Source organism: Lagopus leucura, unplaced genomic scaffold (assembly GCF_019238085.1).
Source record: "Lagopus leucura isolate 7727_CA_CO unplaced genomic scaffold, USGS_WTPT01 Super-Scaffold_73, whole genome shotgun sequence".
NCBI classification, from domain to species: Eukaryota; Metazoa; Chordata; class Aves; order Galliformes; family Phasianidae; genus Lagopus; species Lagopus leucura.
Window position 1 is genome coordinate 100,150,457 of NW_024962252.1, and position 13,470 is coordinate 100,163,926.

The 13,470-nt window shown below is 46.8% G+C and overlaps 1 protein-coding gene across 2 annotated transcripts in view; it reads left to right on the forward strand.

Moving 5' to 3' along the window:
* Window positions 1–13,470, forward strand: part of SPTBN1 (spectrin beta, non-erythrocytic 1) — a 121,791-nt gene that overhangs the window by 19,986 nt on the left and 88,335 nt on the right. For both annotated transcript variants that reach the window (XM_042862233.1, XM_042862234.1), the window contains exon 2: window positions 12,935–13,131. In XM_042862233.1, the coding sequence (XP_042718167.1) occupies window positions 12,984–13,131 (148 nt within the window). In that variant the 5' untranslated portion in view covers window positions 12,935–12,983. The remainder of the gene's footprint in view (window positions 1–12,934; window positions 13,132–13,470) is intronic.

Consider the following 13,470-nt stretch of genomic DNA (forward strand, 5'->3'; position numbering starts at 1 on the left):
GAGTGCTGCGTAGCGTGGCGTTGTTTCCCTGTGAGGTCAGCGGGAGGGACCACAAAGCTCTCCAACCCAACGCTGTTATTTTTTTCTCTCGTTGCAAAGCGTTTTCCATTCCCTAGGTGCACAAAGCCAGCAAAACCTTGGTGTGCACATGACGCGGTGCTTGCAGTGCCAGAAGGCTCTATAACAAAGCCCCAATAACGATGGTTAGACATTTTGAAACTGCAATAGTCGCTGTTGTGCTGTGTGTGCCTGCTCTCCTCAGGGCGTTCGGAGCTCCGCAGTGGCCCCAAGAGGAGTACCTCTGGCTCCAGGCACCTGTCAGAGCCCTGCTTTTGGTCTGCTGCCTTTTGCAGTTATTTATTATGCTTCCCTTGCACTGTTTGTAAGTAGTGGTACTGCCTTAAGGTTTTGGGGAAGTGTGTAGCGGTCCCACCAGAGCAGCAGACACGGTGTGGGTGTTACGGGGCTGCCAGCCCCTTGCACAGGGCGCCTGGTGCACCAGTGTGCAAGGCAGAGCTCTGTCAGCCACCTGTCACCAGCAACCTGGAAGGATTCGTTGCTCTGTCATAGAAAATGATAAATGTCTCTGCCTGACACGAAACAACATATAGGGACCGGCTCTGCCCTCCTCAAAAAGGCAAACAAAACAAAACCCTTATCTGAAGCTGAAACATCAAAGAACCAAAATAACGACACAAGCTATTTAAGATACAACTTTTCTGGGCCGTTACTCCACATCCATCATCTTATTATTTCCCAGGGTTTTAAATTCTGGCCTCTGTGCTTTTTCCTCCCAGGATACATCTCAAATTGTTTGGTCACAAATGCCCTGAATAACAAATTGGCTTAATTTAGATGGCATTAAGGCTCTTTAACCCATTTCAAAGGGCAGGGATGCACTGGAGACCTCCAGGCATGCATTTCAATTAAGGCAATAAGGATATATATTTCTTTTCCTTGCCTGAAAACCCCGACAATTTTATCTATGCATCAGATAAAAGTTGAAGGGGAAAGGTTTCTGTTAGTCTTGTCGGGAGTTGGCCAGAAAAATGTGAAGAATGTAGAAAGGAATTAACAGCTGGTGTCCATTTAAAACTTCAGAGAGGGCAAACAGAGGCAGAACACTTGGCTTTACCTGCCATCTTCCTCTGGTCTGTGCCCGTGTGCTCCTCGAAGGTCAGCCGAGAAGTGAAGTGCACTGTGTGCATGTGGTGGCCTTAATTCTTCTGCCTGGGGGTGTAAGAGGGAGCGAGGTGCTTTGTTTCCCCCCTTTGGGAACCAGCACTTAAGCCACGTGTGGTTAAGTCCAGTGAGAAATATTGTTGGCTTGGGAGGGAACTGTGCCTTCCACTATATAACCTGGTGCTCGACTTGTGGGGCTACTGACGTTTTTCCTTTTTACTGGAGAAGGATCATTCAGCAAATAGCTTTCAGCAGCGTTTCTGCTTTTGCATAGTCAAACTCATACATGTGCACAGAGGACCTCGACTCAAAGGGGGGGGGAGAGATGATTGCAGAGCTTTGAAATGAAGCCCTGTGCTCAGTGCTGCGACAGCTGCAGGCTCTGGGCTGTGCTGGCTGGGTTCTGTGCACAGCAGCGTTGCTGCCTCTGGTGAGGAGATACAGTCAGCCTGGCCTGCTCCCTCTCTGGCCAAACCTGAGGGCACCTGTCATCCCAGTGCCATGCTGGAGAAAACTTTGTTTTTTCAAAATCTGACTGGTTTGGTCTTACAAAGTGTTGGCATCCCAGAAGCAACACTGAGTGCTGTCAATCATAATCTCACCCACATAAAAATCGTCCCATTTCCTCAGTAATTCTGAGTAATTTACTGAGTAATTTACTTTCACTAGAAAATGAGAAGCTGTGACCCACGTGGTCCTGTAACAGGCTCCAGTGCTGCGCTGGCCCTGGCCAGTGAGAGGCAAAGCTTTGTGTGACCTTGACTGTGACTTGGGTTTCAACATCTGAAGGAAATGCTCTTTCTGGAGCTGCCTTTGAGCCTCCTCTGGGACCACCGTGCTGCCTGAAACTAGATTCTTTACTAGGCCAGTCCTTCATCCAGCCCCTGGGGTGATGAACAAAGCTTCATCTTTGGTTAAAGCAGAGCCAGCAGAACTAGGGAGGTCATGGGAGTGGGACCAAGTGCCAGGAGGTGGCCAGGCAGAAGTCACCATGGGACACCACCAGCTGCACTGTGATGATGCCAAGTCTCCTTTTTATAAGAGACTCAGGGTACTGGGCTGGGGTTGTCCTTTCATAAGTTGCTGCTGGAGCTTAGCGTGCTGCTGAAACCAGCTCTTATTCTAACTGCACTGCATGTTGTTGCCCTATGAAAAGCATTAGCAAATCTTTCCTGTCTCAGAATCTGTTTTTTGTTGTTGCTATTTGTTTGTTTGGTTCCTGCTAATTCAAAACCTGCTTACTGTGGAGCAGGTTATTTCTTCCAGGCTGGCCCTTTAAATTGCTTCCATGCTCTGCCTGCCCGGCTGTGAAATATCTCAAATAAACAAAGCCCAGAACAAAAGCCCACACAACAAAACATCCTCTTCTCCCTGGGCGTCTCCCTGGGTGCGGTTTCCCAGCTCTGCAGTTGGGAGACAGAGCCAGAAGAGCTCCATCTCATTCTTCCTGTCCTGGAAGCTGTCAGCAGCAGTCAGTCCACTGCCCAGCCTCTCCTGGGAAGCAGGAGGCAGTTTGGATTTCTCCCCTTGGCTTAGAGCGATGGAGCCTTTCCCTGCCCTAAGATGAATGGCTCCAACACAGGGGGCTTGTCTAGGTATACAACAGCATATCCTGAGGTTGCTGCCCATTTTTGTGTCCTTCCCTTTATGTGTTCAGCCTCCTGTGGCCAGGTGGGTGTCGCATCCTCCCTGGGGGACGCAAGCAGGCAGCGATCCCAGGATTCCTACACATCTATGGGTTGAACATACAATGCTTGTGCTGAGCTGTGTGTTATGCCCTACTGTTCCCTGGACATACATCCAAATCTAGAGCACCATAGTCTGGTGCTAATTTTTGGGTTTTTTTTTCCAGCTTGATGGAATCATTATACTGCATCCTATTCTCATTTCATTCTTGTTCCTGAGACAATGTCTCAGGGCTTAAGGTGCTATTTTGATCAAAAAACGTTTTTTTGCTGTCCTCCTTTTTTGTTCCATGCATCTTAGCTACAGAATGTTCCAGTAGCTGGGCAGCAGCACTGGAAAATCACATTTTACCTTCTCTGTACAGGCACTCCTGGGTCTGCGCTCCTGACCTACAGTCACCAAGTCAGCTATGCACATTTATTAACTGTCAAAGAAGTTGGAAGATATATCAGTAACAGAGTTAGGATGGGTGGGGTGGAGAACTGGAGAGGAAGAATAGAAGTGCGAGAGAGCCAGCAGTTGGCAGGCTGAATCCTCAGGGCTGTTTACTTGGCAGCCCTCCCCCTGTAAGGAGGTCAGAGCCATCTCAGGTTGCAGAAAGAGGAATTTGCTCACGGATGTCATCGCGCTGATTGCTGCAGCCAGCTTCTGGTTAGCTCTTGCGTTCACACGTTCCGAAGGTAGGCTCGGTTGTCCTCTCATTGCAGACTTCTCTTATTACCAATTAATGTAATTCCTAGGCATTGCTTCTACATCATACCCTCTTGGTAGGAGCAAGAGATGAGGCAGAAACTTCCAATTCCGGCTTTATGTTTTGGTCACATTGAACAACATCTCCAGTCCTTCTCCCCTGCCCAGAAATTTGACTGTTGCTGTCCTTAGTTAGGTTAAGATGCAAAGTTGTAACTGGTGGGCACAGGTATTCAATCACCATTATTTGATCAAGTGACCTGACTTTATTTCCCTAAGACTGTTTCCCTTTGGATTACAGGCTAGCCAGACCCTTGAGCTGCGCTGTTGCCATGATGCCCACCAGCAGCCTGGGTGGCTGGATACCACCTGGCACTGCCACTTTGCTGGAGCACTGGATCTGGAGAGCGGTCAAAACAAACAGTGATGTAGCTGAGGGCATTCAGGTTGTCTGGAGCTGCCTGCCAAGTTAGGGTCATGGCTGGAGTCAAAATGCGAAGGTTTATCCACTGTTCTCCATTCACAGACGGTGATGCCTTCGTCCAAAGAAGAACCACCACAAGTCTGACAGGCTTCAGGAAGTGAGAGCGTCATCTTTTGTGTGTGGGCTTTTTTATTTAATTTAATTTTACTTTTTCTGACACAAAAGTGTCTTCCAAAGGTCAGGGCTCTGTTTCTTGTAAGCTCTGAGTCATGGGAGGGTAGAGACCAGAAAATGGGAGACTCTTTTCTGAGGGCAACGGTTTTTTCAATGGAACTCTAGTCTGGGTAAACAGTTGAAAAATACTGAACAGAACTCTGTTCAGTTCCAGCGAAGAAAAAGGTAAATATCACCATAGCCTGTTGTCCTATATATTCACATTCTTTTGGTGAAGGTCAACCCACAGATCGCTCTAAAACACGCTAAATATTGTCCTTTAAAGTCTGTGACTTTGTAGCTTAGTGAGTAGAAGGAAGTTTCTTTGGAAGCTTCTTAACAGTGTTGCAACATGTCAGCTTTTATTTCTGCCAAATGGTGAGGCAACATGTTCTGGGCACCCTCCACCAGATTTAAGATCCAGCAGAGTCATGCATGAATACTTTCTACTGTGTTGTTCAGAGATGCTTGAAAAATGTACCTTTGCTCTGCTTCATGATGAGGATGAGGGTCCTTGATGATGATGAGGAGGATGGAGAAGGGCTAAATGCAGAGGCTTTGAACAAAATCACAAGGCTGTCCAAAATCTGAATGCTCCTTTGAAATAAGGTCCCATCTCTGTGCCATGTCTCTGTAAGGATTTCCAACCAGGAATTCATAAATATGGAGACACAGATTTCAGAGTATATTTTTGCCTTCCTGCCCCCTCCATTGTCACTGTGAAACAACTGAATTATGCTTAAGCTGAAGTGTGTACCAGAATAAACATCTTGACAGTTAGAGTCTATGTAGTAAAGGGCTTTCTTGTAGTTCCAGAAGGGACCGAGCTGAGCAGGACCCTTTCTGACTTCAACCTCCATTGATTTCATCTAGTTGACTGCATTCTCCTTACAAACACGAGCATGGTATATATAATGAATGTGTCATTAATCCAGGCTGCTCCCTTGAACGCTGTTAACTGACTGCCGTCACTAGGCTTAACTGTGTGAGCTGTACCAGTGGCAGCTGCTGGCCTGCTGACAATCATGTGGGTATGCCAGCTGAGAGTTACCAGTAACCCCACAGGTCAGTGCCCACAGGTGCACAAACACATGCTGCTTGTGCTGTACAGCCCTCACAGCCCCGAGGACACCATTGCAGTCGCTGTACAGAATACAGTCCCTATTTCTGCTATTCGTTGTTCACTTCTCAGTTTCAAAGGGACCAGCTGTATCTGCTTTTGGACTGTCAACCACCAGAGCATGTCTGCAAAGTTAGGCTAACCAATTTGGCAGGTTTGTTTAAAATGTGTAAGCTCGACTTGGATTTTATTTCGTGGGAGTATTTTCATTGAGCCTAGGTTTTTTAAAAGGTACCTTCTGAGTGGATGGTGTCTGGCCAGCTTATCTTACACAGCAATACACTATTTTCTCAAAACAGAGGTGAGAGGCTACTGCCTGGGATAGCCAAGATGACCAACAATAGGTGCAGGAATGGAGGAGTGAAAGAAACTGTAGTGAGCGGATCCCCCGGGATTTTTTTTCCAGCTAAGTCATTTGCATGGAAGAAGGGTGCTCCCAGATATTTGATAACAGGCTGCTTTTAACCTGCTTAGGAAACATTCTGAAGATGCTGAAAGTGATTTTTAAAGGAGGAGGTGTTGGTTTAGGACTGCACAGGTTGAAATCTGGGGATTTCTTTTTTGACTTCATTACAAGGAGGCAGTAGGATGGCAGTTCTAGGAAGTGCCCCGTTGATATTTTGTAAGTCAAGAGTTTTGGATGTTGAGTTGCGTTCCTTTTGGCCACATTGTGTGTTAAGATGGTTTCTCAGATGGAGTGATGGTTTGTGTAACCCATAGGCATCACCTGAGCAGCCATGGGCTGGCCCTAGCTAAACTGCATACCCTGTTACAGAATGACTCAATGGCATTTGGCTGTGGCTGGATTCGTAGTGGCAGTGTTCAAGGAAAACAGTAAGTCCATGAAATAAAGGCGGAGCGCTCTGTGTTTTGCTTGAAAACTGGCTAATGATGTTGCATTCTTTAGGCCTTGGAGTAGCATTCACATTATGTGGAGTTCTATTGACACAATCCTGATAGAAGTTAGGTGCCTCCATGTGTAACTCGATGCAAACCGCCGTCCTGTGCACGTATCTCTGTACATTTTCCTTTCAGCAGAGGTGAAAGATGGCTGGATACAAGTGTGCTGGTTATCAGAGCCTTCCCTGCTGCCTGCCCCAGCAGCCTGACAAGCTGTTCTACTTCTGCATTCCTCAGGTGATGAGGGGAAGAGGAAGGGCAGGCCCAAAAGGATTTGGTTCTCACCCCACCCTTAAGTTCTATGTGTGGTAATGCTCTCTATGGCCTGATTTTGCACTCCTCTTTACTAACTGCTTTCAAAAATCTGTCTCTCTCTACCTGAAAGGCCTCAGTTTTCTATCAATTAATAATTCTAGAGTCTTCAGGAAAAACTGTTGAAATCCAGGTTTGCTGGGTAGTAGATAAGGATCTGGGTGAAGTTGTGTAGACTAGAACATGGAGAGAATCAGACTAGAAAACTGCAGTGGTTTGGTTTGTGCCTGAATTGGAAGTTGTCAAATACACATTTGGTTTTGGTCTATCAAATAAGTTTTGTTCCATGCTGGGCTGTGAGTGCTACATTTGCTGAAGCATTTGACATCTTTGTTCTGTGTGCTATACGTATCGATCACAGGTGCCACTGAAAACACCAGGGCTTCTGGTACACAGTAAACTGTAGTTTTGTTTACAAAGAGCAGTGTGAGCACCTCTTGAAGTGATTTTGATGCCTAAGTGATGAGTCCCAGTCTCCCAGCTAGAATGTTGCATCCTGAGGACTTCAGAGGAAAACTGAGAGCTTGCAAAACTCCAAGCTCCCATCTGCTGGCTTTCAGATGATGGGTTATTTGAGATGTGGGAAGTCGACCTCACAGTGTGAAGGACAGGCTGCGTGATTTTAATGACCTTTTCCCCCTTTTCCAACCTGCATTGACAGCAGAGTCTTCAGTCTTGCTTTGTTTGTGCATTCCTGAAGTGTCTGTGCCCTACACACTGATTGTGGCATTTGACTCCCCAGTAGCACAGCCTGTCCACCCTTTTCCTGTGACCTTTCAAGGGACTTTCAGCTCTCAGCCCCCGCATCCCAGAGCACGCGGGGCCAGAGGAGTCTGCACCAGTGAGAGGGTTGACTCGTAGCAAACAGGAAGGCAGAGACATAATTTGTGAAGAGCTTTTAGGCCGGAAAATGCAGAAACACTGTGATTCTGTAAAAAAAAAAAAAGATGAGATCAGGATCCAGACCTTGCATGTGAGAGAGGATGTTGCAGGTCAGGGGAATTAAAGCCTTACCGTAGTAGTGCCTTTATTGTTTTACAGCTGGATTAGCAGTTGAAACAAGAAGCCCAAATGTCAGCAGTTGTGTTGTTAAACCACACTGTGAGGATGAGGTCTCTCTCCCTTGTGTACCGCAGCTCAGTAACACCAAGCAGTTGTCTCAGGGCTGAGCGTGAGGACAGGATGGGAGGCAGCTCCTTCAGGTGTCAGGTTAAGGAACGAGTGGAATGGAGGCATGTGCTTTCCAGTCTTCCTGAAGTTTACATTAAAAACCCTTCCAGTTCCATTGTTTGGTAAAGTTCTGGTTTCTGTTTTCTTTAATACTCACAGCATTTGCGCTGTGGGGGTGTTTGGACTTGAATGCAATTCTGCACTCAGATAGGAGCTTCTCCTAATGTGTCCCTGCTGACTTGAGTAGTCCAGTTCTGTGGAAGTTAGTAATCTCACCCTGATGAGGAGACAAGATGTATCTGGATTCTGGAAACTTGGAAGGATTTCCAGATCTTCTAGTTCAAATATGAGATTCAAAATGACACGTTAGAAATATTTGCTGTCTATTGAGCTGCTGTTAGGAGAAAGCTGAGTATTACTCAGAATGAACATGAAGTCTAGTTACTTCTTAACTAGATTTTCTTCCTTTCTATAATAATAATGATAGGTACTCCAAGTGAATTTGTTGCTTAAGAGGTGGATTAATTGCCCTGGTGTGAGTCAGCAGTGGGAGAAAAGCAGTACAGGCTGGGGCTGGAAGCATCTGGAGGTGGAAGACCTGTAAAAGGGGTAATCAAATTAATTTCTGTGCTTGTCCAGCCTTAGTTTTCAAAACGTCCTACCAGAAAGGAGGCAGCTGGTGATGTTGATGTCTTTAGTTTACATACCTGGTATATAGGAAATGGGGATAAACCACTGTCATTTTTTACAGCAGTTGCTCTCATAGCCCCACGTAGCCTGGTAACCCCAAGATGCAGGTGTCTGTGTCCCCTTGTCAGCCCTTTCAGCCATTCAGTCGCAATGCAGTTTGCCTTCACTGTCAGGGAAACTGCAATAGGTTGAACTGTGAGTTAGCCAAGGGATACACTACTTACATAAGTAATGAGAGCATTTGGGATCGCTGTTCAAAATACGTTTTGTGTAATCATAACATCATAAAACCTCCTGACAATCTGTGAGGTAATAAGGGTAACGTGAAACTAACAGCAGCTTAGAACATTCAACAGGAGAATAGTAACTCTTGAAGGAATAATGTTTACTTTAAAGATAGATGCAACTATTAAGAAGTAATTCCAGATGTGTGGTTATGGCAGAATCTTAGTGATTAGTCTTAGCCCATATAGTGGATTACAGTTCTGCACTTGAAAGTAGCCAATGAATTTTTTAAAAATGAATTCATTCTTCAGATGGTCTGAATAAAACTATTTTGTATTATCTGAGAAACAAACAGAGCAGAATCTACTTTATTTATGAAAGTAAATACAGGAGGTCTGACCCTTGGCTATTGTCTTTGAAAACTATCTGAGAAAAAGCTTTTCTGGTAGCTGGTTCTTTCTTGAAGTCATTTATTCTTTTTTGAAGATAATGCCAAGCGTTGCACTCCCAAATTATGCAATCTATATTAAAGAATGCTTTGAAATGAACTGGTTTCATCTCTGTACTCTCATAAGATCATCTGGTGTTGTGTCAACTCAGCAGAAGGCAACAGTGTGTTATAGTTCAACGGTGAAGACAGAAGACTTCAGTTACAAAATCTTTTTGCATCATGACAGGTCTGTGCCGAGTGCTTTGGGGACTGGAGTAATTGCATGCTCCTTATTAGTTCACCTATCCCTGTAATTACCTGCTAAAGTTTCCAAGGCCTTGGTGCATATAGTGTGGTCACGTAGGTTTAAGAGGACATGGACAAAGTGGGAAATCCTAGTGCATATTTTCTGCTTTCATGCTCTGTGTAGAGGCTGTTCAGAGTGTCTGTCTGAACTGTAATGAAGTTGGGACCAGCCATTTCTGGAATGCCTGGTTATTTTTTGTCTTTGTATTCTGACGGTGGGTTGGTTTGGAGTCTTCCCTATTAAGACTGCTCAGGATATTGGCAGCTGAAAGTCTTGTTACATTTGATCTCCACAGAAAACACTGTTCCTTTATTAGGTTGGTATTCCAACTTAAAGCCAGGCTGGGATTTTTAAATTACAGAAGTTGTAAGTAAGCTGGAGTGCAGGCTTTCTTCTGTCCGCGTGCTTCCAGCCTGCAGTATGTATTCCATAATGATTTCCTACAAGGGTGTTAGTAGGCACTTTTCACATGAGTGGAGAGTGCTGCAGTAAGCTAATGGTAAACAATGCAGCCCCTCTTGCTTTGTGCTGACTGATCTCTGTTGAGATCATCAGGCAGTGGAAGTGTAACCAAATAAATTACAGCAGTTCAGTGCAAGTAACACGTCAGGCTTAAAAAACGTATGGATGCATATGAGTAATACATATATATGTTACATGGGCATAACTTTTCACCATATGTCTTTCAAGTGCAGAGCTAGTTTTGTGGTGTCAGATCACATATGAGGTTATTAATAGAGAACCTGGCTCCATCAAGAGCTCCAGAAAAAAGTTTTTCCCTGTAGGGCAGCTACAGACAGTGGTGGTGTTTCCATCTGTCAAATAGGCCATCCGTAACTTAAAAACAGAACTTGGTATTTCAGCTCAGCCCAACTGCAGGAGTTGCAGTTCAGCAGTGTGGAGGTTTCTGCCAGAGCTTGTGTTTGGCTCCTCATGCTGCTCCCTGCAGCACTGGGCCTTGGGCTGGACCACAGCTGCCACAGGACTCCTAAGAGGAACAGTTTTCGGCAGGAACTTAGGGCTGTGGTGGCACGTTATGTACTTGGCTTTACTTTGGAAGAATGCCTGGTGGTTTATTTCATTTAGAATTCAGTTGTGGTATCTTCCTCTCATCATTGAAGGGCTTTGCTGCAAGGTACTTATTTCTATCAGCGCACTGCATGTCATCCACACCTCCTTGCTGTGGCTGTTTGTTCAGTTGGCATCTGAGAGAAGAGAGCTAGTGGAAACAGATATTACTTTTAATGTAACAGTTTTACAGGGCTAGCACAAAAATGCAAGTTTTCTAACCCTGTAGTTGTGGGTAACAGGCCCGTTTCGTGCTCAGTTTACCTTTATTAAGTTGGAAGGTAGACCTAAAGGCCATGTCGTCCAATTCCCTTGCACTGAGCAGGGACATCCACAGCTCTACCAGCGCTCAGAGCCCTGTCTGGCCTGACCTTGGCTGTCTGCAGGGATGGGGCACCTCCATCTCTTCGGGCAGCCTGTGCCACTGACTTTACTTGTGCCAGTGCCTTATTGTCAAAAACTTCTTCCTTATGCTCAGTCTAAATCTCACCTCTTTTAGTTATAAACCATTTCTCTTGTCCTGCCACACAGATCCCTCTAAAGACTCTGTCCCCTTCCTTCTTACAGCCCCTTCAGATACTGAAGACCACTCTCAGGTCTCCAGGTCCTTCCATTCTCCAGGCTGCCCAGCCCAGCTCTCAGCCTGTCTGTGGCTTGCAGCATCTCTATTGAACTAGCACGTGGCTGCTCCCAGTTTTTAGGGCCACTGCTTTTATTTTTGTGATTTGAGCTGCTGCTTTTTCAGGGCACATCGCCTCCTCCGTCGAGTGATTATGGATGCAGACAGTTGGAAAGGCTGGGCCCGGCGCTACGAAACAGCCTGACTCTGCTCATTGTTTATAGCAGGGTTACTGCACGGGTTTAATGGGAATTAACCCTGATTTCTGCCTGCGTGCAGGAATCAATGGGAGGCTTTTGTCCAAGCTGGAGGCTGGATCGGGATCAGCGCGCGAGCGCCGTGCAGAAAAACGCCTGGTGCCGGTGGGTCTCATCCCGTCCCCTTTCTCGCTCCATCCCTTTGTTTACGAGCGGCGGCCCAATCCCGTCGCAGCCGTTCAGCCCGCAAAGAGCCCGCGGTCACAGCTGTGCTGGAAGGTGTCGGGCCGGCAGGGGGCAGCACGTCGCCGCCTCCTCGGGCCGCCGCCCCTGGCTCCGCGCCCGCCTCTGCGGGGCCTCCGCAGCGCGCTCGGGCCGCCGCCACCTGCCGCCGCCGGGCGCGTCGGGGAGGGCGGGGCGGGGAGGGGGAAAGCGGCGCGGTCCGCCATGGTGATGGCGCTGCGCGGGAAGCGCGAGGCCTGGCTCCGCGCTGAGGCGAAAGGTGCGGCGTCGGTGCAGCGCCGTGCCGTGACCCGCTGTCTGCGCGGCTACTTTAAACATCGCAGGGGCAACGGCGGGAGTGAGAGCAGAAGGAAAGAAACAGCTTAGCGGCCATTTATAGCATCCCTACTCTTCCCCTGGAGGAGGTGTTAGGCCGTCTTATACCTGCACTGCGGATGAGCACGTGCACATTCCAGTCAGAAAGCGGCGAGAGCGTGCCAGCACGGCCTGCTGCACGGAGCAGCTCGTGTGCGAGCTGTGCTGCTCGGGGGTCAGAGCCTGCTGTGTGTGTGACGGGCCGGCTGAGGTCGTGCATGCATTGCCAGGAGCAGACACACGGTGTGCGTGCAAGAAACGCTGCTTCAGGTCTGTGTTAAAAGGCTTCTGCTGGTCAAATGCTTATGCAGATACAGTGATCCGAAAGGAGGCTGTGTGAGGCGGGGTCGGCCTCTGCTGGCAGGGAACGGCCATAGGACGAGAGGGGATGGCCTCACGTTGTGCCAGGGGAGGTTCGGGTTGGCTGCTAGGAACAATTCCTTCTCCAGAAGTGATTCTGCACTGACACAGCTGCCCAGGGAGCGCTGGGGTCACCGGGAGGAGTCCCAGAGCCGTGGGATGTGGCACTGAGGGACATGGATTGGATGATCCCAGTGGTGGGATTTTTTCCACCTTTATGATTCTGTGATTCTTAAGCATTTAGGTATTTTTTTTTCCATCAGATTTTCACCATTTTGTTAAATTGTTGGGGTTTTCTTTGCACTTCAGGATTTTGTTAGCTGACTTGCCTGTGTGACCATATGCTTCAGCCAACAGTGATGGATCTATAAAAGACAGGCTGCTCTTGGAAATGGCGACTATGAAAGTGTCTTACTGCACCATTCAGTGTGTGTTCCACTTCCATTGTGTGGAGTCCAACATGACAGTTTTGCAAATGTCTATGCATAGAATCACAGAATTATTGAAAGGGTCCCTCAAAAGCCATTTGCTCCAACTCCCCTGCAATGATCAGGGTCACCTACACCTCCATCAGTGCTCAGAGCCCCATCCAGCCTGATTTTGAGTGTCTTCAAGGATGGGGCCTGCACAGCATCTCTTCAATCTCTCGAAGCTTTGCTTTTATCAATAAGCAATAAGAACATTACGACTTACTTCCAGCGTATGTTGTCTAAATCCATCACGCTATGTACTTTTGTTTTCCAGAGGATTTTAAGAAGAATCTGATGCTGAGAATAGATTAAGAGGACTCAGGATGACGACAACAGTAGCGACAGATTACGACAACATTGAAATCCAGCAGCAGTACAGTGATGTCAACAACCGCTGGGATGTCGATGACTGGGACAATGAAAATAGTTCTGCTCGACTGTTTGAACGCTCTCGCATCAAGGCCCTCGCTGGTAAGTGCTCATCACAGAGGCGAAACTCTGATATACTATATGCAAGTGGTAGTACAGGGTAGTCTGTCTTCAGTGCTGTGCCTTGTTGGTAAACTAAAGCTGAAATTTTCCTGAGGACAAGTGCAGTTTGACTGAAAGATTTTTGATATTTATTCCTTCCATTGACATCAGTAGGATGCAATGGTCTTGTATTGTTTTTGAGGATGTGCTCATATATGATGTCTCATTTAAAAAAAAAAAAAAAAATGCTAGAATCTTGTTTAATCTGTTCCTGAAACTACTCTGCTAGATTTTGCTGGCTGGTAAGTGCAGTACATGTAGTTGAAAGTATAACATTTC